General features: G+C 52.7%; 1 protein-coding gene across 1 annotated transcript; it reads right to left on the bottom strand.

Annotated features, from left to right (window-relative positions):
- Positions 1-163: 163 nt before the first annotated feature.
- NEFH (neurofilament heavy chain) lies at positions 164-9323 on the bottom strand. The gene is made up of 4 exons (XM_054594401.1): positions 8405-9323; positions 6279-6478; positions 4471-4595; positions 164-2195 (listed from the first exon to the last, which is right to left on the bottom strand). The coding sequence occupies exons 1-4, from the start codon at positions 9285-9287 to the stop codon at positions 725-727; spliced, it is 2679 nt and encodes an 892-aa protein (XP_054450376.1). The 5' UTR covers positions 9288-9323; the 3' UTR covers positions 164-724.
- Between the last annotated feature and the right edge of the window lie 14547 nt (positions 9324-23870).

Here is a 23870-nt window from a genome sequence, read left to right as displayed (position 1 = left end):
TAAGTGGTTCCAGAATCTCAAGAGAACCCCCTATGCTTGCTCAGTCCTGTGCAGCCTTGGGACATCTAGACCTCCCCTGGCCTTGTCCCTTGCGGGAAGAGAATAAATAACAGGACCAGCATGTTCATTTCATAAGCACTTCGTTTTATTGCACAGAAGCAATTGAAAGTGGGCTCCAGGGGAAAAGTGCGCCCTGGCATAATTAGTGGCCGGTGGCCAGCCCCACCCGCTCCAGCTCTTCCCGGATGGAGGGCTCTGGGCAAGGGCCTGGCCACTCCTTTGGAAAACAGAAGGCATTCGGGAATAGGTTAAGACATCTCAAGCATAATGTGTTTCTAACTGCTCATTCATTATTGCGGTCATCTGTCAGTTGCACATACAGGAAATAAATGCACTTATTTGGAAAGGAGGGGGGCAGTTTTTACAGTCAAGTGCTTACGTGTGGCATTCGGCACATGTCACATTCTGCTACATAAGCTATCATAACATGATGGTCCATCGCCTGGGGAGGGTTTGGGACATGGGGTGGGGTGGGGAGTGCCCCTCCTTGCTAACGTATTGCTAACAGAAATTCCTGTTTGGTGAAGGAGAGCCCCACCATCTAAGCAGAGTTTCTTATATAAAGAAAAGGGAGGGAAAAAGTGAAAATTTGTTATGCCGGCCCTTGAGCTCCCAGACCCTCCTGAGTTTCTTTGGCTGCTCTAGGTGTTCCTTTCTCCCTACCTTACTTCTCCCCCTTGGTGGCCTTGTCTTCTGTGGCCTTCTCTGCAGGCCTGCTGTCTTTCTGGTCTGTGCTAGAGGACTTCTCAGCCTTTTCTGTCTTGGCTTTGCCAGGTGTGGAGGCCTCCTTGCTGGGCTCTTCCTGTGCTTTGGGTTTCTCCTCGGGCTTCTTGGCCTCTGTGGCTTTCTCTTCCTTGGCCTCTTTCTTTTCAGCTGCTGCTGGCGCCTCTTCCTTCTTTGGCTTTTCTGGCTCCTTCTCTGCTGCTTTGCTGGGTTCTTTGGCCTTGGTGTCATCTTTCTTGTCCACCTCAGTCTTGTCTTTGGGTTTGGCCTCATCCTTCTCCTTGGCAGGAGCCTCTTTCTCTGGAGTCACTGCTTTTTTCTTATCTTCCGCTTCTTCCTTCTTGGTTTCAACTTTGGTTTCCTTGGGCTTCTCCACAGCAGGTTCCTTCTTCTCCTGGACCTCGGGCTTTGGAGTCTCCTTCTTGGGCACCTCATCTTTCTTGCTGTCCTTCTTCTCCTCAGTTTTTGGTGTGGCTGGAGCTTTCTCTTCCTCTGCCTTCTTTGGGGGCTCTTTGCCTTTCACCTCTTGGGGTTTCTCATCTTCCTTCACGGGGGACTTTGCCTCTTCCTTCTTTGAGACCTCCTTCTCGGGAGCCTTGGCCTCCTCCTTCACTGGAGATTTGGCCTTCTCTGGGGACTTGACCTCCTCCTTGCTAGGGCTTTTTGCCTTTTCGGGTGATTTGATGTCTGCAGGGGACCTTACTTCCTCCTTCACTGGGGTCTTGGATTCTGGAGACTTTACATCGAGAGTCTTGGCCTTCTCAGGGGACTTGGCTTCTTCCTTCACCGGGGACTTGGCCTTTTCAGGAGACTTGGCCTCAGCTGGTGATTTTGCTTCCTCCTTGACTGGGGACTTGGCCTTCTCTGGGGATTTGACCTCCCCTGGGGACTTGGCTTCTTCCTTCACTGGGGACTTGGTCTTTTCAGGGGATTTGGCCTCAGCTGGTGATTTTGCTTCTTCCTTCACTGGGGACTTGGCCTTCTCAGGGGACTTCACCTCAGCTGGCGATTTTGCTTCTTCTTTCATGGGGGACTTGGCCTTGGGTGGTGACTTGGCCTCTTCCTTCTCTGGAGATGCAGCCTCTTCTGCTGGGGGAGACTTTTCTGCTTCTTCTCCCCCTTCCGCTTCCTCCTCTTCTCCCCCTTCCTCCTCTTTGCCCTCGTCCTCTTTGCCCTCCTCCTCTTTGGCCTCTTTCTCCTCTTCTTCAGTCACTTCTTCGGTCACTTGTATCTCCTCTGTCTGTTCCTCCACAATCACTGTTTCCTTCTCTGACTTTTCTACCACCTTGATCTTCTCTTCACTTTTGACCTTTATGTGAGTGGACGTGGAAGGGATTTTAGGGAGTCCTTCTGGAAGGGAGAAGGGACTTGGGCCAAAGCCAATCCGACACTCTTCACCCTCCAGGAGTTTTCTGCAGAAAGGGTAATGGAACACGTTACTATTAACTCTGAGCAGATTGGTGACTTTGGGGTCTTCCTGGTTTCCTCTGAAGGTCCGCAGCGTCCATGATAGGGACTTTGGCAGAGGAAAAAATATGAATGGTGGGCACTTTCAGAATGGAGAAAGTCACTTAGGAAATCACCCCGCAAACCCTCCAGAATCCATTCCCCAATGGCACTGTTTTTATTTAATGCAGCTAATGAAGGCTGTAACTTATGAGATAAAACAACTTTTTTTTTTACTTGAAAAATTGCCCTCGAAAGAGTGCTTACATTAACAAAATTTACATTTATTGTCCCACAACTAAAATGTTTTTCAAGAGCCCTGACTGGTGTAACTCAGTTGGTTGAGTATTGTCGCACAAAGTGAAAGGTCGCTGGTTCGATCCTCAGTCAGCACACACACCTGGGTTACAGGCCGGATCCCTGGCTGGGGGCCTGTGAGAGGCAACTGATCGATGTTTCTCTCCCTCTCATTCTCCCTCTCTTCCCCTCTCTCTAAAAATAAATAAATAAATAAATAAAATTCTTCTTAAATAAATAAATAAAATGTTATTCAAGAGAAACTTGAGGGCTGAGCAAAGAATTTCACAGTTAAAAATTTGGGTTTAAGAGGTCTAAGAACGTTCCCATTTGAATTTCAAGGATCTCCTGTCATGTATTCTCATCCTTTGGGTTTTGGGAATAGGATGATGGCAGCAGTTTCTACTCTTTGCGACTCATTAGATGTGTAACTTTGGCCAAGCCACTCAAACTCTTTAAGCTTCAGTTTCCTCACTGGTTAAAAAAAAAAAAAAAAAGAAAAAAAAAAGAGGATAATAAGAGGCCCTACTTCAGAGCGCTGTGTCAATGAAATGGTGACTAGACAGGGCCTGGAAATGCCCGCCTAAGAATGTGGGATTGCCTCTGCAGACCAAGTACTTGGCAAATGTAATGATGTAGGAATCACCCAGGAATTTTATTAAAACGCAATTCTGATTCAGTAGGTCTGAGGGAGGGGGCGAGAGTTGCTGAGAGTATATCTTTCTTAAAAAGCTCATAGACAATGCTAATTGTGCTGGTTCATGAACCAATCTTTGAGTAATAGGACTACAGACTAGAGTCAAGAGGTGGGAAGTGAAGGGTCAGCAGACAGCAATTGGGACAGGTCCTCATGGGGTCAGCTCTGCTCCTCAGCAGGAAGCTGCTAAGCTGGGTGGTCTCATGGCTTTCTTGTGGTTACCATTTACTGAGGAATTGCCCTGTAGGAGCCCAACAATCCATCCTGCATTACCTGGATGAGCTCAGGAACAGGATTAGCTATTCCCAACAACCCCATGACATGGTTACTGTACTTTGTTGTTGTTTAGTTTTAAGAATTTTTATAAGAGTTTATTTGAGCCCAAGTGACAACATGCTGGGGAGCAAGATTTCAAATGTTCCTCATGTAGGTACACTTACTATCACTTCCATTTTATTTCTCCAGAAAAACAAATGCACAGAGAGCTAAGAAACTCAGAGAGAGAGAAAGTTGTAAAGGCCCCTGACCACTCAGTTACCTCTTTTCCCTGCTAAACTCCGCCGCTGACTGGCTGAATTTGGGGAAGGGGTGAGGAACTTTAACCTCTAAGTCACTGGCAGAATGAAAACAAGTCATTATCAAGATTTTTGTGTCTCAACCCTGGCTCATATAGCTCAGTGGACTAAACGCCGGCCTGTGACGTGAAGTTGCCAGTTCCACTCCCAGAACACGCCCAGGTCGGGGGTCAGGTCCCCAACTGGGGGCACGTGAGAGGCAACCAACTGACGTATCTCTCACATAGCGATGTTTCTCTCCCTCTCTTTCTCCCTCCCTTCCCCCTCTCTAAAATAAATAAATAAGATCTAAAAAAAAAAAAAAAGACATTTTTGTTCTCAAAAAGTAGAATAGTGGTTGCCAGGGCTGGGAGAATGGAAGAAACGAGCATGGGGAGTTATCATTTAATGAACACAGAGCTTCAGTTTGAGATGCTGCAAAGTGTTCTGGAAATGGTTGGTGGTGATGATCGCACAACAATGTAAATGCACTTAATGCCACGGAACTGTGTATTTAAAAATGGGTAAATGGCAGATTTGATGTTTCATATATGTTACCACAGTAAGAAAATTCATCTTGACCTCTAAGACAGGCAGGCTGCCTCACTGGGGGCTCAAAGCCCCAGGCTTAGCTCTTTGTAAAACACAAGGCCTCCCCACTGCGCTGAAGACCCCTCCCCTGGCCCACCTCACCTGTAAGCGGCAATCTCAATATCCAGAGCCATCTTGACATTCAGCAAGTCCTGATACTCCCGGAGCTGCGCTGCCATCTCCCACTTGGTGTTCCTCAGCTCAGCATCCAGCTGCTGGATAGCGTCCTGGGGACGAAAGGCCACAGACGCGTCAAGCGCCAGCCTCAGCACCAGAGAAGCTGGGGGTTGGGTGCCGTGTAACCCAAAGCAGTCCTGTCCAGCCGTGCAGCTGGAGCCAACACCCACCCTGTCAAAGCTGCGGGGGCCCGCTTCACGGGCATGGAAACCATGTGGAGCAAAAATTCAGCTGTGTAAATAACTTCAGCCAGGGAAATGGTCTAGAATGAAACACACCAGATTCCAACAATGGTTGTCACTGGTTGGCAGGATGATGGTTGAATTTTTACAGATCTCTTAAGCTTAGAAAATGCTCAGTGGGAACAGAGCCTTGTCTGCTTTGGCTCCCTATTGGTTCCCCAATTCTACAGAGTGCCTGCCTCATAGAAAGGGCTCGGGAAGCATCTGTTATTGACAACTGTGACAATATACATAAACACAGAAGTTAAATGAGTTGAAGCTTCTCCCCTGTTCCCAGGCCCATTTAACCACAGTTTAAAGTAAACCATTATGGCCCTGACTGGTGTGACCCAGTTGGTTGGATGTGATCCCACAAAGCAAAAGGTCGCTGGTTCGATTCCTGGTCAGGCTATGTGCCTGGGTTGCAGGGCTGGTTCCTGGTTGCAGCACATGTGAGAGGCAACCAATCAATGTTTCTCTCCCTCTCTTTCTCCCTCCCTTCCCCTCTCTCTGAAAATAAATAAATAATCTTTTAAAACAATTAATTAATTACATAAAGTAAACCATTATGGCTGATTTTCATTGCCTCCTTTTTTGCTTTCTTGGTTTTCTCATTTTTCTATCATTGCCACATATTATTTGCATAGTAAATTTTTTTAGTGTGATGTTTTTGCCCTGGCCAAGTGGCTCAGTTGGTTGGAGCATCATCCAGAAGGTCGTGGGTTTGATTCCTGAGGGCGCATACCTAGGTTGCAAGTTTGATCCCCAGTCAGGGATTGACCGATCCCTCTCCTTCTCTCTTCCCCCTTCTCTCTCTGAAATCAATGACTGTATCCTTGAGGATAAAAATTTTTTTTAAATGTTTAAGGTATATTTCCTTTTGCCAGTTGTCTTTAATGGGGAATCTGCCCACACCTTCCCCAGGTTACATACACTCAAAGACACTAGTTACTATTTACCAAATTTCCTTACTGTGATCAAAGCCTGCTAAGAACATTCACACTCATATTTCTTTCTTTCTCTCTCTCTCTCTCTCTCTCTCTCTCTCTTTAATCCTCACCCAAAGACATTTTTTCATTGCTGTCAGAAAGAGAGGAATGGAGAAAGAAAAACATCAATTTGTCGTCTTTTTGTAAGCACCCTGATTGGGAATTGAACCCATGACACTGTGGTCTATGGGCCTATGCTCCAACTAACTGAGCCACACCAGCCAGGGCCACACTCATCTCTTAAAAAGTTTATCCATCTCCTTAACCTTCACAGCTCTGCAAAGCAGGCATTGGCATTCTTTTTTTCCCTTTCTTTTTTTATCATCGAAGGAATTCAGATTCAGAGATACAAATAAACTTCCTAGGATCGCACAGTTAGAAGGACATACTGGTATGTCTGGTGTATTTGACTCCAAGGCCCATAGTCTTGACCCCTACAATGCAGCTCAGAGAAGGACAGTGATTTGTCCACGGTCCCCCAACCAGGTGAGGCAGTCTGGCTCTCTGCCCCACCCCTGCCCACCTGGTAGGATGCGATGTCAGCCTGATGCCGTTCCTCCAGCTCAGAGCGCTGCCTCTCCAGTGAGTCCTTGGTGCTTTTGAGTGCCTCCAGCTCTGTGGTCCTGGACTGCAGCTGGCGCCGGTACTCCGTTATCTCCTCCTGTGCTGAGCGCATGGCATCTGTGTTCACCTTGGCTGCCTCTGACAGGCGGTCCAGCCTCACTGGGGGAGAAGGGAATAGGACAAGGTTAGACACACATGTGTTCCAACGCCCAGATCCAGGAGAGGACACACATGTGTGGAGGACCTACTGGGTGCTGGGTGACGTCTTGGCTGTTTAACTCATCCTATCTTGTATTATAGGTAAATGTCTACTGCCCAAGGCCACCCAGTTAGTGAGTGTCAGAGTTGAGATTCAAATCCGGAGTCTAACTGGCTCCAAAGATTAGATCATCTCCCCAACTCAGGATTCAGAAACACTACAGGGCAGAGGAAGCCACCATTTCTGGTCCTAATGCCTGGTTCAGCTTCCCAGCAAGGACTGGCAGTACTGGGGCTCAGATGTGAAATCTGGCTTTACTCTGAACTTGTGGCTCAGAGTTTAACTATGAACTTGTGCTAAACAAGTTCGTGAGCTTTTGACCTTTGAAAGCATAAGGGTGCTGTAAGCCACCATGTAGCCACGGCCCCTTCCTTGCAGGTTTCTGCTGTGCAGAGCCCAAGGTCACTGCAGAGCCTGGGGCCTGTGTGCCCGCTCCTGTGGCTGCACATTCTGGCACTGGAGCTCCTGGGCCAATAGCAGCCACACCTGGCCCCGGCCAGGAAAGGGCTGCTGGGTCCCAGATCTCCCGGGGCAAGTGGTGTTCTAGAGACTAGTCTGCATTTCCTGAAAATGAACATCCTGTGATAGTTACACCCAGGGCCTGAGTTGGGAACATGGGAGGAAGAAGGGGAGCCAGCTGGTGGGCAGGATGGACTGCCTGTACACAGGGCAAAGCCCAAGGGAACAGAGGGGTTTGCTCCGGGAGGAGCCTTGCGGCAGAGATGGGGGAGGGGGCAGTTCTGCCACTGCAGAGGAGTTGCGGGGTGGGGTGGGGGGAACTAGGAAAAGCCATACACCCAAACCCCAGCTTTCCTGGCTTTCCCTTGCAGCACTAGCAAAGATTTAGAAACCATCCCGATGGGTGAGGATTCCTACCCACTGTGGATTACAGAGCTGTTTGGAAATCATTGAAATACCTGCACCCTCTGCCAAGAACCATGCAAAAAGTTTTACAGTTTGGCAGAGGGGGGTGGTGGTGGGGTCGGGGTCGGGGGTGGATCATGGAGCTTTCCAGGGTAAGAAGCCCACCTCCACCTTTCAACCCAAACACACATGAAAACCAGAGAGGACAAGTGTTGATCAAGGTCACCCCGCAGCTGCTGGGAAAAGCTTCAGAGCTGCTGCAGCTGCAGTCTAGCTGACTCAGAGCAGCATGGTGGAGGGGGGCAGACTGGGAGGCTCCCAGTGGTCCCAGTTTCCCAGGCCAGGAGAGGGGACATTAAAGGGCTCACCTGACACCCCAGTCTCAGGTACAAACTGGTTGTAGTGATGGTCCCCCCTGGGAAGAAAGCATGTGAGAACGCCCCACCTCTCCCCTAAGTAGTGGGGAGGAGCCTGAAAAGATTCAGGAGAAGGGAGCCCCTGCCGGTGGGCAGGAACGGGGGATGGGCAACCTTGGGAGGCAGGTTACTTTGAAGGGCAAAGAGTCCCCAGCGCCTGAGATCGGAAGCTGGCATTGCTTCGGAGCTATGGAGGGAACCTGATGGAAAGGGGCCTCGGTGTAGAGTTACTTAACTATGGCAGGGGAGACGAGAGGGGCCCCAGAGTTAAAGGACAATCATAAGGACCCGAGCGGAGGGCAGCCAAAGGTGAAGCCACCGTCGTGGAGTGTGGGGGTGGGTCCCACATGAGACCCAGAGAGAAATCATTACTCAACTAAGGATTATGCACTTTGCATGGGGCAGCTGGGGAGTCCACTCTTCAGTCCAGCCACCTAGTGATGGAGTCCACCAGCATCCCCTCGTGTCACACCACCCCGCGCCCTCGCTGCGCGACCAGCAGGGGACGCCCTGTCCTCTCCACCCCACCCCCCGGCGTTTGCGAACCTCGGAACCACTCCTCGGACTGCAACGTGCTTTGCACCGCGTGGCCCTCGAGCTGCGCGCGGATCTCGCGCAGCGCCGACGTCACATCGCACTTGAGGGCGTCCCGCGAATCGGCCTGTGCCTGCGCCTGCGCGGCACCGCAGCCCTGGATCTGGCTGAGCAGCTCCCCCACCTCTTCCTGGTGGTGGCGCCGCAGGTAGCCGCACTCCTCCTGAAGGGCTTGCGCCTTCTTCTGCAGCTCGACGCGCGCCGCCTCGGCCTCCTGCGCAAAGCGCGCGAGCGCGCGCGCAGCCGCTTCCGCCTCCTCGCGCTGCCGGGCCTCGTCATCCAGGCGCTGGCGCACGTGCGCGATGTCCTCGAGCAGGTGCTCCTGCTCCAAGCGCAGCTGGCCGCGCGCTGCGCCCAGGCGCAGCACGACGCCGCGCATCTCGCGCACCTCGCGCTCGTACAGCTCGCCCATGGCTGCGCGGCCCGCCTGCTGCTGCCGCAGCGCCGCCGCCTCGCCCTCCAGGCTGCGGTTGTGCGCCTCCAGCTGCCGCACCTTGTCGATATAGCCCGCGAAGCGGTCGTTCAGCACTTGCAGCTGCTCCTTCTCGCTGCGCGCGGCCACCGCGGCCACCATGGTGCCCTCCGGTCCATTGCTCAGCGTGTCTAGCGAGTCGGTGCTGGAGGCGACTGCCGCGCCGCGGAAGCGGCTGGGCGAGGCCGACACGGAGCTCACTGTCGTCCGCGTCCACGAATGGAAACCGCTCGACGAGCCGGCGGCCGAGCGCGCTCCGCCCGCGCCGCCCTTTCGAGCCAGCGCGTAGTGCAGGCTGCCGCCTCCGTGCAGCGACGCGAACGGGGTTCCCAGCAGCGCGTCGGCGCCGCTGAAGCTCATCATGGCTGGAGCAGGTGCGGCCGCCGGTGGAGTGGGAGCCTGGGGCCGGGACGGGGCGGCTGGCACTGCGGCAGCAACGGGACGCCTTTTATACAGCAGCCGGGCCGAGTCCAGCCCCTCGGCAGTTGGGGGGGGCGGGGGAGGAGGGCCCCGCCCGCCTCCTCCCCTGCTGCCCCGGGGCTGGCCGGCTCCGCCGCAGTGAGAGGGGCGGGGCAGGGGGGACCTGCGAGTGAAGGGGAATCCAAGAGGCGTCAGAAGAGCCCCCTGCCTGGAGGTCAGGTTAGGGGGTAGAGGACTCCCAGAGCGGACTGGCGGGGACCCCCGGCGGCGACTCGGAAGACCCTACTACTACTGTGTTCTGAATAAGAGAAAGGGACCGAAATAGGGAGCGGACATGGAGAGCTGGTGTGAATAGGGGCAGAGTGCCTTAGGGATGGAGCGATGGGAGACTGTGTGGGCAGTAGGATGAGGGGGCTGCTGCATGAAATGGGGGCACAAGATTTTCCTATTAGTTAGAGGGCTCCTCTGGATCGGCGGTGCAGCGTGTCTGCAGCCGCCCCGGAACTGGGAGGGAGCAAGGCAATCCCGAAGGGAGGCGTTCCGCAGGGCAGAGATAGACGACCTCTGAATGGGGTTTCAACTGTTCCCCTAATAGCTAGAGGGGCCACCAGGAGAGGGCTCAAGAAGCTCTGCAGCCGCCCCAGGATAGGGAGGGGAACCTGGAGTTGAGGAGGGGGAGTCCAGCTGGGGACGTGGGGGGTGGCACAGGGGTCTAGACACGGTAGGAAGTGGGAGACCTTGCGGCTGGCCTCCGCAAGAAGGACCTTCAGTGAAGGCGGCAGAGGGTCCCTGCGTGGGCAGGAGGAACCTGGGCTGAGTGGCAGGGTCAGGAAACGCAGAGAGGGGGTCTCCTGGGGGCTGGGCATGGAGTTGGGAGAGCTGGTCCCCGGGTGGCGCAGGGAGTGACCGGTGGACTAGTAGCCATCCCGACCAGGTTTTTCCCACGGAAGTCAGCTCCACAATTTGCTGGTCAAATGACCTTGGCCAAGTTGATCTTCCCCCCACCCACCCCACTTTTCCGTGTGTACATGGAGGGGGCCTCGCCCTGCGACAGGCTGCAACTTAAGCCCCCAGCACCCCAAGCAGCTTCAGCTTGGTGGGGCAGGGCGCTCTGGCTAAATTGGGGGAGGGGAACCAACGTGCTGCCTCTGGATCTGGCAGCTGCTCTCCCACAACTAGGAAGTCCATCTCCTCAGCTTCAACTTGGCAACTCTTCCCCCACCCCCACAACAGATAAGTGGGTGCCACCATAGGCATCCCTTCACACCCCCTGGGAAGCGATGGGGCGCTTTAGGGGTACTAAAGTCTGTCCCTGCTGTTAGCCATATTGGAGGGTCAGGTATAAAAAGGGGTCCTTGCATTTCTTTAGGGGGGGTCTTGCAACTGCTGGTGTGATTTGACTTTTTTCTCTGTTGTGGCTAATTTCAAATGCCTTAGGGGTGGGGGCAGAGCTGCGGATGGCACTTCAGCACTGGGGACAGGGCCTGCTCCTTGTCGGGGAGAAAGGGGTTAACCCGGCCTTTACATGGCGGGGAGGGGCAGGAGGTAAGGGTATCCCTTTGCCTGACCGTGTGCTCTGCAGAGGGGAAGCTGAGAAGGGGTGAGTGAATGTTCTGGCAGGGTCGCAAAGGGAGCCAAGGACTCGGCCACTCAACTTTCTGCTCGGGGTCCTGACCCCTGTTTTCTGCTAAGTTTTCCCACACACCCACCTGGGCTGTCCTGCTTATCCACTGGGAGATGAGAGGACCCCAGGGGATGCCAGGTGCTGGGAAGGGATCCCCGAGAGACTCAGTGTGTACCCCCTCCCAGTTCTGAGCCTCCCTCAGTTAGCTCACCCCGCCCCCCGACCCGCTCCCTTCCCAGCTCATACCGGTCTTCCTTCTGTGGGATCCCCGACATGAGAATGGACTGATCCCTCAGAAAAGTCCTCTGCCAGGTTTTTTCTCTTTGTCCTCCCCCTTATTCCCAGCCCCCTGGTTCTAAGCAGACCCTGAGTGATGGAGGAGTGACGGTGCTGTCCCTTTAACCACGTTTTACTGGAAGGAGAGTGCGCTGGGGAGGAGGCAGGAGGGGGCAGGGAGTTTCTGGTTTTGCATGGAGAAGCAGAACATGATGAAGCATTTTCCCCCTATTTAAAGATCCAGACATGCTCTAGTTTGCAGGGGGCGGAGGAGCTGTTTTGCACCTGGTGCTGGGAGGATGGAGGTGAGTATCTGGTCAGGCTTCTGAGGATGGCACTTTGTGGGGGGGCTTATACAGGGCCCACTTGCTTTCACATGGCCCCCCACTTACTTGTCATTCTGCTTGTAATTTTATCATTAGAGCCTTGTTCTGCTGGGTCTTTTCAGTCATCTGCATAATGCAGAGACACCCTCGGGGTGTGGGAAGGCTGAGAGGCAGCTGAAAGCAAGGGGGGTGTTGGGAGGGGCCAGGTAAAAGGGGGTGGGGGCCGAGGTGGATACTGTCAAGGCCCGGGGGCCACAACCATGGCAGAGCAGCTGTCTGTGGGTTCCAAGCAAGACGTCCCAAGCAGGTATGGCTGGAAAAGTGACACAAGGGTGGGACCTCTCAGGTCACTCCCCCAAAGGGACCTTCAGGCTCACCTCCAAGAAGCCATTTCTGGCCTCCTTTACTCCTACATGTAGTTAATTATTCCCTCCCTGGGCATGAAGTTGGGATTGCTGCTAATCCACCACATCACACTTACCACTCCATGTTGTCATTAGGTGCACAAATTCCATCAGTTCTCCTGCCAATCTTGTGGCCTAGAAGGGACTAAAAGTGACTCTACCCTGAGTCCTTGATCCTCGAATCGCTTTTACCTTCCCCCTGTCAATTCTTATCATTTGGAAGTGAATAGAACAACAAATTCATTCATTCATCCATCCATCACGTGTTCACTGAGCATCTGCTATGCAATAGGCACACACGGTAAATGCAGGTTACAGAACCCCATAAACCTCTAAAATTTTTCCTTGGGACAAGGATTCTCAAGTCCTTCCCAAATCTCAGTCCAGCATTTCCCAAAGCACCTACTTCAGGATGATGGTAAGTGTTTATCCGAAAAGGGAGAGAAAAAGAGGGGGTTTCATGGCTAAATAGGGCTCCTGGAGCCTGGACTAGGCAATAAAACATTGGGAATCTAGTGCAAGTGAGTGGAGTGTGCTGGGTCCCCCAAAGCTGCTTGGCTACTGGCTCTTGCCTCCAAGTGTCTGCCACAGTGGCCCACACTGAAGGACCCACTCAGAACTGGGCCTCACCCCTGCTCTCCCCAGGCTGCCATCTGGGCTCCTACAGACCCCAAGACGAGTGCCCTTCAGTAACGGGGCTGCAGCGTGAAGGATAATGCAGCACAGCTCTCTGTGAACACCAACTAAGCCTTGCTGCTACTTCATTCATTCAGTACCTACAAGGTTAGACCCTGTGGTGAGCACCGGGGCTCTGAAGAATGCGACCCTAGTGACCGAGAATCCCGCCCATGTATGCTGCCTCCACTTTCTCCTTGGTACCTTTTCAGACCTGGTTCACCAGATAAGGATCATTTTCTCCATTTTATTGATAAGTAAACTGAAGCCAGAGTGAGGATGTAAGTTGCCTGTGTTGGCCTGGTGGCAGGGTCTCAGATCATCCAGGTTGGTGTTGGACACGCAGGGTGGAACCCCATTTCTCCAACACAGTAGGGCCTAGATGACCTAAGGGGGCAGGAATGAGAGACACACCCCCCGCCCTGCCCAGAGAGGGAATAGGCAGCTGGCTGGGGTGGGGGTCTGGCTTCTAACAGGTTGCTCAGCACAGAGTCCTTGCAGGCTGTGACACAATGTCAGCACATCCTTTATGTGGGGGCTCACTTCCAAGCCTGGCATCCTGTTCCACTGTGTTACCTCTCTGGGGAATAGCATGTGACCACTGCTTTTTTCTAACGTTGGAATTGTATCTTGTCTCTTCTCCCTAAATGTAAGCTTCATAAGGGCATGGATTCTTGTCTGCTTTATTCACTGCTGATTTACCCAGCCCTTGGAACAATGGCTGGCACACAGTAAGTGCTTAACAAGCAGTTGTTGAAGGACTGTACAGCCCTGCTGGAGACACGGAGGATCGCAAGGACATTTCAGCACCAGGCAGCTGGACAGTTCCCGGCCCGCTGCGTCTTTGGAGGGAGACCACCTCAGGATGACCGCGAAAGGTGGGCTTGGAAGTGTGGCCCCCACCCTCAGGCTTGGAGCCTCCAAACCCCAGCTGTGTAGTCGGTGACCTTTTCTGGGGCTCAAGCCCTGCCCGCTCCATTGCCTGCAAACTCACCCTACGTGTAGTATTACCTTTTCCTTTTTGAGTTCAGCAATTATTTTCTGTATCTATAAAGCACTGAACACCTCTTTTCTCCTTGTCTCTCTTCCCCTTTAATGTCCATCATGCCCTGTATTCTCTGTCTCTCCCTTATTTGCCCCTCCTTTCTCCACTTCTTTCCCCTTCCCCTTTCTGTTCCTTCTCCCCCGTCACATACTTCCCTCTTTCCCCCCAATTTCTCTGTCCTCCTTGTCCTTTCCTACCTTCCCCCCTTTGTCCGCCCCCTCCTTAGAAGTGTCCTATTTTTGCAGGACTTAAGTCTGAATTATAGTAAAGGGGAGGCAGCCTCCCTCCCCCTGCTTCGTTTATGAAGCAAACAGCAAAAACTGAACTACGTGCAGTTTTGCATAAGCTCCCCCTTCTAGTGTCTACCCATGGCTTAACCACCAGGGGACCAGCCCACAGCTGCTGAAAGCCTGCAGCAGGCCTGCCTGCCCTCCTGCCCGCTGTCTGCTGCCCTGCGAGAGCACCTGATGAGCAACAGACTTCTGCCACGAAGGCCAGGAGCTAGTGGGTGGGTTTACACACCTGCCACATCTCCCCTGCTCTGGTTTCTTCTGGGGGGCAATTACAGATGAATGATGCTTGAGCTCTGGTTCCTGAGACTAGGAGTTAGATGGCTCATTGCTTTTTCCTACTGGACCGGTTCTAGCAACTGGGTGAGGCTTGCTGAGTTACACATACGCTAATGCTGTCATGCTCTTGTTACTGAGAGTAAGAGATTAGGCAACAACAGGAATAAAGGCTGTCATCTAAGGAGGGGAGAAGGAGCCTCTGCTTTTTCTGCCTCGTTTCTGTTACCCCACAATGCTATGATGTATAACTATCCCTACTTCATGGTGTGGGAAAATGGAAGCCCAGAGAGGTTGGATAACTTGCCCGAGGTTACACAGCTAGTAAGTGGTGGAGCTGGGATTCAAACCCAGGTCTGATGGGCTATGCAGCAGGTATCATCAACTCTGTTGCAGGTATAGTCAGCTACAAGATTGTGCTACCACCTCTTATGTTCATAGGAAGGTCCTACTGGGTTCTGGCAGGACCACTGCTCTAGACTGGACCCCCACTTTCCTGGTTCCATCACAGCTGGCAGAGACTTTGCTCTGGGATTCCTTCTGGCCCCTTTGTGGAAGCAAGGGAGGTGGAGAACTGGCCTTGTCTTGGAGGGAGGAGGCTTCCCAGACAGTACAGTCAGGGAATTAAAATGATAGCTGATTCATCTTTCTTGATGATCTGACCTGAGGAGACAGATAAGTAGAAAGCAGTCACAAGTCATGATTGATGTTCACAGTGTAGGTCTTGAGTCATCAAGGAGACTCTTTTGACAACCATATTGCTCTGTGTGGTGAGCACCTGCCTGTGCGTGCTGACAGCCTGCATATGTGATGTCTGCAACAACTCCACTAGGTCTGGAGGGTCACCCTCCAATAAAGAATAGGACATCGAGGTCAGAGAAGGAAAGTGACCTGCCAAGGTCACAGAACAAGCTGTGGCTCCCAACCTCTCGCACTTTACAGTATCCGCACTGGCTCTCAGAAAAAAGAGTTCCGGGGTGCTTCATCTTTATTCTGGAGAAGGAGTCAATTCATGGTACATTTTAGAACGATGCTATGCCAAAGTGTTTAAGTGGGGGTGTTGGAACTTAAGAAGAGAACTATCTGTTGGATAAAACTCATTGCTAAAGGTCCGTGTTGGCAGGTAAACACGGCATTACTAGGTTTTTGAAGAGGCCCCTGCCAGTAGGCACACCCCCAGCCTAGCTGGACATGAAGCTCGCCTTGCTCGGGGGACACTACACCCTCGCCCATTGCTTTGTAGTCAAGCTGCATGAGGATACACAGCCTGGCAGCAGCCTGGTACCACCCAAAAGCAGCAAACACCAGCAGTGGGCGAAAGTGCCAGGGAAGTTTCTGAAACCTCTTCCTCGGCCCTGAGCCAGGCGCTGGGTACGGACGGACGGCTGGAGCCCAGAGCGGACCTGGACTGGGGACTCAGACACACTTACTGGTGAAAGCTCAATTGGGCAGCTGAGCTGCCTCCTGTCTTCTGGCAGGTTTGTGGTGGAGGAAGGAGGAGACAGAGCTGGCCTTGAGGTCTTCGCTGTCTTTTAGTGGGAATTAGCGGTGATAGCCTGCCTTTTATTAACACTTAGATAATAATTCTTCCTCTGTGTTGGTCACCAATGCAAATTGCTGGATCCCCCAGAATTTCTGGTGGAGGAGTCTGGAGATGTGCGTTCTGAGCAGGGTCCCTCCAGCAGGACTGCCCTTTTGATCTGGCCTCAACCAGACTTCCAAGTTCGCTGATTGAGGTCCTAACGTTAAAGGTTGTCTTTTACATACATTATCTCATTTAAATGTCACATCCGCTCTAAGAAGCTTTGGTGAGCCAGCCGAAGCCCGGAGATGTTAAATTACTTGCCACACACAGAACTTCACAGCCTGGCTCTAGAACACCACCCTGTCCCACCTCCCTATCTTTACTCATGACCAGACCACTCTCAGGAACATGCTCCTCCCTCGTCCTCCGTGTCCTCTCCTTCCTGGTTCCTGTACCCCGCTCGTTACCGAAGAGCAGGTCCTGGGACTTAGGAGATGGCATGTGCTGGAGTCCCTGGTGCCTCCGCTTTCTGACTCTTCCTAGACCATGAGCCTTGGTGCAGGGAGTGGTGCTTGCACTTGGGAGCTCAGGATGTGTGTGCAGTGGGTGGACAGACGGTGGGGACACAACACTTGAGGCACAGACAGAAGGACACAGGATGTTCTGTCTCAGTGGCGTCGGAGGGGCAGGGCTAGATGGAATGCACGTCTCTCTCTGCCCCAATTTTTTCTACTTTCCAGGCCCACCTCTGTGAAATTCTTGATTCTACCATATTCTCTCGCACCCTGAGCTTCTTGTCTGAAATCCAAGAGCGGCTTGGTTGGGTGTCATCTCGCAAAGCAGAAGGTCGCCAGTTCAATTCCCAGTCAGGGCTCATGCCTAGATTGCGGGTTCGGTCCTGGGTCAGGGGGCATGTGAGAGGTGAGCAATCGATGTTTCTCTCTCACATCAATGTTTCTTCTCTTTCTCCCTCCCTTCCCACTTCTCTAAAATAAAATAAAATAAAAGCCTTTTCTCCACCTCAGTAGTCACACCTTCCCCTTCACATAACTCCTCTATCCTTCAACTGTTTCATGTTATCACCTCCTTCAGGAAGCTTTCCTTAACCCCCAAGGTTTTGATAGCTGCTTCCTTTGGACTCACAGCCCCCTGCTTTCCCCCTCATTCTGGCCCTAACACCATGTTTGAAAGGGCTGTTTGTCTCCTAACTGGATGTTGAGATCCACAAGGGTAGGAGCTGACTCTTATTCAGTGTTGCATCCATAGGGCCTGGTACCAGAGTAGTAGCTCAGTCAAGTCTGTTGAATTAATAAATGCCAATTGGTGGTGACTTCCTATAAACTCTACTCCATGGGATACATCTATAGCAATTATAAGCCATTTGGGGCTGCATTTCACAAGCCAGGGTCAAAGGAAGCCGGGCTAGAGGGCCTTAGAGGCCATCAGTTGTGGAGATGAAGAAGCTGAGGCCCAAGTGGTCGGTGGCAGGTCCGACTCCGGGCCATTGCTTGCACTGCAGCTCACAGCTGACTCTCTTCAGGTTCTGCGGCTGGAGCTCCGTGAGGGCGGGGCCCAAGACATGGGCATGGTTTCCTAGCTTGGCAGGGTGCTTTGCCCCTGATCACAATCATTGCCATTAACTGGGTACCTATAGAGTGCGAGGGCGCTTTATAAGTCTTTTCCCCACAATTTACAATACTCAGTATACACTGGGAAGGAAGGTGCAACTTATCCCTATTTACCGACGAACAAACTGAAACAAGTTAAGTAACTTGCTAGTTCCCTTCACACACTTACCCAAGTCCAGTTGGAGCCTCACAAAACTTATCAAACCCATCTTCCCAGAGAAAGGAACTGCACGTCTTGCTTTCTCTGCTTCCTAGTACTAGGCAGGTTCTCTAACTTGACAGCATCACGCCCTCTGCAGGCGGTGGCGGGCATGTCTGCGTCCACGTCAGCCCCGCCCCCAGCCTCGGGGACGTTTGAACGCTGAGTCCCACATCCTCTCTGAAGACTCCGGCTTGGAGAAGCGGTGCTGGTCTCCCAGGCGTCAGAGCAGAGGCATCCCGCGAGAACTTCAGAAACGTGGTGGCAGCCAGTGAGTAATTTCCCGATGATGGTGGCGGCACTCAGAGGGGAAGGGATTTTCCCTGGGGGACCACGCACAAGTGAGGGCACTAGTGTATCAAGCTCTGTGTCTGTATCTGTGCATCTGTACGTCTGAGGGCCTCCACCCCCTCCCCAGACCTCAATTTCTGCACCTGTAAACTGGGCACTCTTCCAGGACACTTCCACCACTGCAAAAATTAGGATTTCGTCCAGCATTTTCAGAAATTCCGTCCCCAGGCCGACGCTGAGAAATCAGAGGTATTCATTCCCTTGCTGCATTAGCATTTCTGAGACTGGGGAGTCCTGGAGGTCGGGGACCAGCCCCTTCCTGGTGAACCAGGTGCCTCACAGCCTGCGATGCTGACAGACAAGAGACAGGGCCACGGAAGTAACAGGTGACAGTAGTCGCCCAGATTTATCGAGCACTTACTATGTACCAGGCTTTGCATGAAGCCCATCACATGTGTTATTTCCACTCCACCCCAGGGAGGTACTATGCGTGCCATCGCCTTTAGTGATGAGGCATTGGGGGCTCAGTGTCACAGAGCACGTACCAGTCCAAGGTCACTCTGCTACCAAGTGGTGGAAGCAGTGGTCCACAGTCTTACCCACTATATATATACTGAGAAACACCTGACCTGGAAGGCAGGCGGCAGAGAGGAAGAATGACACGGATCTACCAATAATGATATAGACCATGAATTGACCACTCAGTATGTGTTGAGTGCTGACTTAAGGGCCACGCATCATTTATACTCTTGGCAGTGACCCTATACTATAGGTTTTGTTACTTCCACTTCACAGATGAGGCTCAGAGGTCACCTTGTATGTCTCCGGACACACTCCAACTAGTAGCAAGCCGGAACTTTGGGGTCCATTGACAGTGCACTTTGATTGTCTATATCCCACTCTTAGGAAGACCCTATTCTTCCGTGAGCCTCAGTTCCCCCTTCTGTGAAATGAGGTGCTTGGACTGGAAGGCCCTGGACATTGTTTCCTAAGCTCACATTCTTTGATTTTCAGGAGCATTGACATAATGTCCTGAGTCCTGGGTTTGTTCCTAATCGCCTGTGTCCTGGGCATGTCTTGACCAAGGGCCCTGCATCTCTGGGACTAACCCCTGCCCCCACCCAGTAAGATGTGGAGACCAAACAATAGCAGTTGCCAGGGCACCTTCCAGCTTTAATATTTTATGACCGCAGACAAAGAAACAAGCTGAGGTTCAGCACACTGTGCATCCCTGAGAATTTGGCATGAATATAATTCTCCCGTTTCACTCAGAATGTCCCTGGTATGAAGCTTCCAAGGAGCAGCCACCTCCAAATAGTAGGCAGTAACTACTGGGGTAGATCACTCCCCTAATGGTTCAGAGCCCACCTCTGAGGTCAGACTGACCCAAGGCCAAATGCTAGCACGCCAGCAGGGCACCTTGGGCCAGTGACCTTTCCCTTCTGTGCCTCAGTTTCTCCATCTGTAAAACGGGGTACTGCAGTACCAACTCCATTTGAGATTTGTTGGGAAAACTTACGCAAAAAACCTAAAACCATTTTTGGTCTAGAAAATCTTCAGTAAACCCAGCTGTTAAGCGATTGTATCCGTAGCACCATTCCAAGCACTAGGGGCATTCTTGAGCCTTGGACCCTGTCAACCCTCTGCTCCCTGGGACCAAGACGGTATTAGGGGTGAGGAGGAGAGGCAGGGTCCTGCTGAGTCAGCAGGGGGACCCAGATATGGGATGCATCCCCACCAAGGCTGCCGGCAGAGACACCACACTGGATGGCATTAACAAGCATCCCAGCACGTCCCTGGCTGGTGGCAGCCCCTGGGAGGGACAGCAGCCATGTGAGGATGGAGAAGGCAGAGGATTGGTATCTGGGCTGCAGCGCTGTGTGCCGAAGGCCATGGCTTGGTGCGGCCCCATGATTCGCCACAAGACAGCTGAAGTGTGTGTTGTACTTCAGTCTTTTATGTCATTCTAGGCTTTAGTTACCTCATCTGTAAAATGGGGGACAATAGTGCCTCCCTTGTCAGGCTGCGCCGAGGCTCACAGTGAGTGGCCCAGTGTCTACCTGTAATATACAGGAACCATTGTTGTCATTATTGCCCTCATTAATATCATGATTATCATGCATCAAGTGCCTCCTCAGCTGTCTTGTCACATGGTGAGTTAGGCCAGGGCTCCATCTCCCCCGCCCCTGCCCCAGACCATCAACTCCCCCAGGGCTGGACGCCACCCCCGCCCCCACCACTGCCCTTTTCCGAGCCAGCCCCCGGCCGAAGCAATTTCTCCTCCATAGAGTCAGGTCCCCTTCAGCCCCCTTCTCCAGGCCCAGCCACTCAAGGCATGACTCCCCAACCCTGGGCCTGCAGACCTGGCCAGGCAGGGGACTGAGGCCTCCTCCTGACCTCTCCTTCTGCCCAGCTGCAGGGTAAGGTCACCAGGCCACCCCCAGTGGTCACCAGGCCTTTTTGGGTGTTCTCTCACTGCGGCTGGAGCTGGAGCTCCCTGAGCCCAGCTCAGCATTTCCTCCCACATTCCTCCCCCCGCAGAGCTGCGAGCCGGCTAGGGCGTCCGCCAGGGCGCCAGCAGCCTCTGCAGCATCCCCTGTTGCGGTGGTGGGCAGAGGGCACAGGTTGGAGGGGGTGGGGGCTTCTCCTGTCAGGCGCTAGTCTCCGTGCTGTTCCTACAGCTGCAGTGCCTGTCGTGTGGTTCCCTCGGGTCCCTCTCCAGCAAACCTGCCTACAAACCACTCCTTCTTGCTCCTTTTTTCCTCATTTCCATTTGCAGACAGGTTGCCTCAGACCAGCCTGGCTGTGCACCCAAAATAATGGGACAAGATCCCATTCCATGGATGGACTGGGCAGCGTAGAGTGGCATATGGAATCTCTTTGGGCCTCAGTTTCCCCACTTGTGATCCATCTTGAAGGTATTACCGCTGAGATCCATACTTCTGATTTTTCTTCCCGCCCCGCACTTGACCCTGAATCTTTCATATTGGAACTGAGTCTCCTTTGTGTCTGAACAGGGAGCTTGGCAACCAGGCCAGGCAGGCTGGAGAGAGCTGGCACGGGGTGGGTGATGGGGGCGGCGGAGAAGCCCAGCTTTGCAGCCCTGTGGTCTTGGACAGGGCTCTCTGCTCTTCCCGGGCCGGTCCCCACCTCCCGGAGCCTCAGTCTCCGCATCTATAAAATTGGGAGAATCAGACCTGAGTTATGGGAGGTAGATCCCTGTGTCACTCTAGCAGGTGGCAATAAACAGGAGTTTCCTTCCCCTTCAAAGCCCAGTCCAGCTGTCAAGTCCAGGCCCCCACAGAAAGTATCAAACGGGTGATGGACCTGCAATGGGCCTTTTGTGGTCAGGGTGGTGTGTGGGGCGAGGGTGGGGAATCACTGTGTCTCCAGGTAATTAGTCTTTGTGATCCCGGCTCAGTGGTGAGCAGGAAGTGGGGAGGCCAGAGCAGGTCCTAACCCTGCGGGTCAGCAAGGGAGCACGGGATTGTCCAAGAGCTTGGAGGCACATTTGCTCCTTTGTTCATCCACTCAGCAAATATTTAGCCAGCATCCTCTCCTTGAAGGCTGCTGCACGCCTGGGCCTGCGGAGCGCAGCGCAGCACAGCGCAGCACAGAACAGGGCTATGTGGCAGCCCCTGTTCTAGGCACCATAAGTGAATTGGCTCATTATTATCCTCACACCAGTATAGGGTAAGCGCTGTTGGCCTCATTGGGCACAGAGAAGCTGAGCAACTTGCCAGAGGTCACACAGCTTATAAATGGTAGAGCTGGAGTTTGAAGTCAGGCAGTCTTCTCAGGTCCATACAAAAGCCTTTTCTCAGCTTCGCACTGCTCTCAGCACCAAGCCTCCTTCTTGCTTATTCTGGAGCAACCTGCTGGGTCTTATACTTCCAGCCTTTGCTCTTTCTGCTTGCACTGGCTGAAGTACCTTTGCTGAATCCCATTCTCCTTTGATTGACCAATCCCTTGTTATTTTTCAATGCTCAGCTGTGGCAACGCCTCCTCCAGGAAGGTTTATTTGCTGCCCTCCCCATCTCAGGCTGGGTGAGGCTTCTCTGCTGGCCTCTCTTAGTTCTGCCTCCTCCATCTACCTCTTCTCTCATGTTGCACGCAAGCATCCGCTAATGTATCTGTCTCCCCCAGACTCTGAGCCCCAGGCCCTCACCTGGGCACTCCCTGTGCTGGGCACCGTGTGTGGTAAGTACAGAGGTCACTGGGAAATGTTTAGAGACTAAATCTTCATTGTGAATAATCTTGTAGACAGTGGGCAAGTTCTAGTGTCACTGTTTCACAGAAGAGGAAACCGAGGCCTGGAGAGGTGTCTTCATCTACCAAAGTCACAAAACTAGTGGTAACAGAGCTGGCATTTAATGGAATGGCCTCGTCTCAAGGACAAGGTGATGCTGGAAGGCGACAGAGGGCTGTGGCCTCTGTCAGGCAAATGGCCAACAACAACAACAACAAACTGCAATAATAATAAATAGCAAACTCATTTTAGGAACTCTTACTGTATGTCAGACACTGTGCTAATCACTTTCCACGCATGCTTTCATTTATGCTTCACCCTTTCCCTGTGAAGTAAGTGCTATGATTAACCCTATTTTGCAGCTGGGGAAATAGAGGCTCAGAGAGGCTAAGTGACTTGTTCAAGGTCACACAGCAATGATTTACCAAACCAGAGTTTAAAATTTTTTAATTACCTATTAGTGATTCAAAAGTCCAAAGGCCTAAAGGGTAGACAGTGATGTCTTCCTGTCCCTCCTTGTCCCCAGCCACCCAGGTTCTACTGTGGAAGTAACAAGGATCATTCCTTTTTTTTAGTTTTAATTTAAAAAAATTTTTTTATTACAGTTGCTATTAAATATTGTATTAGTTTCAGGCGTATAGCGTAGTGGTTAGACATTTACGTAACTGAGGAAGTGATCTCTCCGATAAGTCTAGTACGCACCTGCCGCGACACATAGTCATCACAGCGTTATTGGCTCTGTGCTCAGGGAGATTCCGAAGCACCCTTCACAGCAGGTTTGAGTGTTCACAGGCAAACCTGGGTGTGTGTTATTCACAGCCAGGTTAAACTCAGGCCTGTGAGGTGCTGTCACCCACGGAGGCTCAGCGCTTGACACAGAGTGCCCACTGTGCCCTGGCGGAGATGTGGAACCAATAAAAGCCTCCATACCCCCACCCTAGGGCCCCTTCCCACTGCCATTGCGCGACCCCAGCAGCTGGCAGAGCTGTCTGCCCCGCTGTGGCGGAGCTCGGGCCCTGGTCCAGGGCCCCGCCTTGTGATAGGGACGTCCTGCGGCAGGCTGTGGGGGACCCCTTCAGCCCAGGCTGACACCCGCTCTGTTATCCCTCAAGGAGGCAGCCCAGTGCGGGGAAACAGCCCATGCAAAGGCAGGGAGGCCGGAGTGAGCACCAAGGGCATGTGGGTGCCGGTCAGGGCAACCATGACCTTTGGGGCCAAGAGACTTGGGTTTGAGTCCTGGCTCCACCCCTTCCTGTTGTGGCACCAGGTGAGTCCCCTTCCTAAGGAGCCTCTCTTCTCCCAGGACAGTCATGAGGACCAAGACAGAGTACCTGAAACTGCTTGGGGAATGTAGCCGGCCCTACGTAAGTGGTAGTTTGATTGTTTAATTAGAGAGGCTTCTGCTCTGGGCTTTTCCAAGCTCCCTCCTGACCCCTAAGACGCAGGGCCGAAAGGCCCTCGGTTCCTACTTCCCTTCCACATGCAGAAGGAATTGAATGTTAATAAACATTGAGTGGTAGCATTATTGCTGCTGTTATCATTATTACTCTTATTTGGTGCCCTGTTCTGTGGTGTTCTTGGGCATGTAAACCCCAAGGAACCCCCACCGCCACTCCCTCCCAGGGGAGACACTCCCTGGGGAAGCCCCGCTGCAGGAGTTTGCCCCTGGTGGGGCGCAGGGCAAGAAGGGATGCGTGCACAGGTTTGAAGAGCGGGGG

This window comes from Pteronotus mesoamericanus, unplaced genomic scaffold, assembly GCF_021234165.1.
Source record: "Pteronotus mesoamericanus isolate MK-2021 breed Mesoamerican mustached bat unplaced genomic scaffold, CSHL_Meso_final scaffold_507, whole genome shotgun sequence".
Lineage (NCBI taxonomy): Eukaryota > Metazoa > Chordata > Mammalia > Chiroptera > Mormoopidae > Pteronotus > Pteronotus mesoamericanus.
This window is presented reverse-complemented; position numbering and strand designations above follow the sequence as displayed.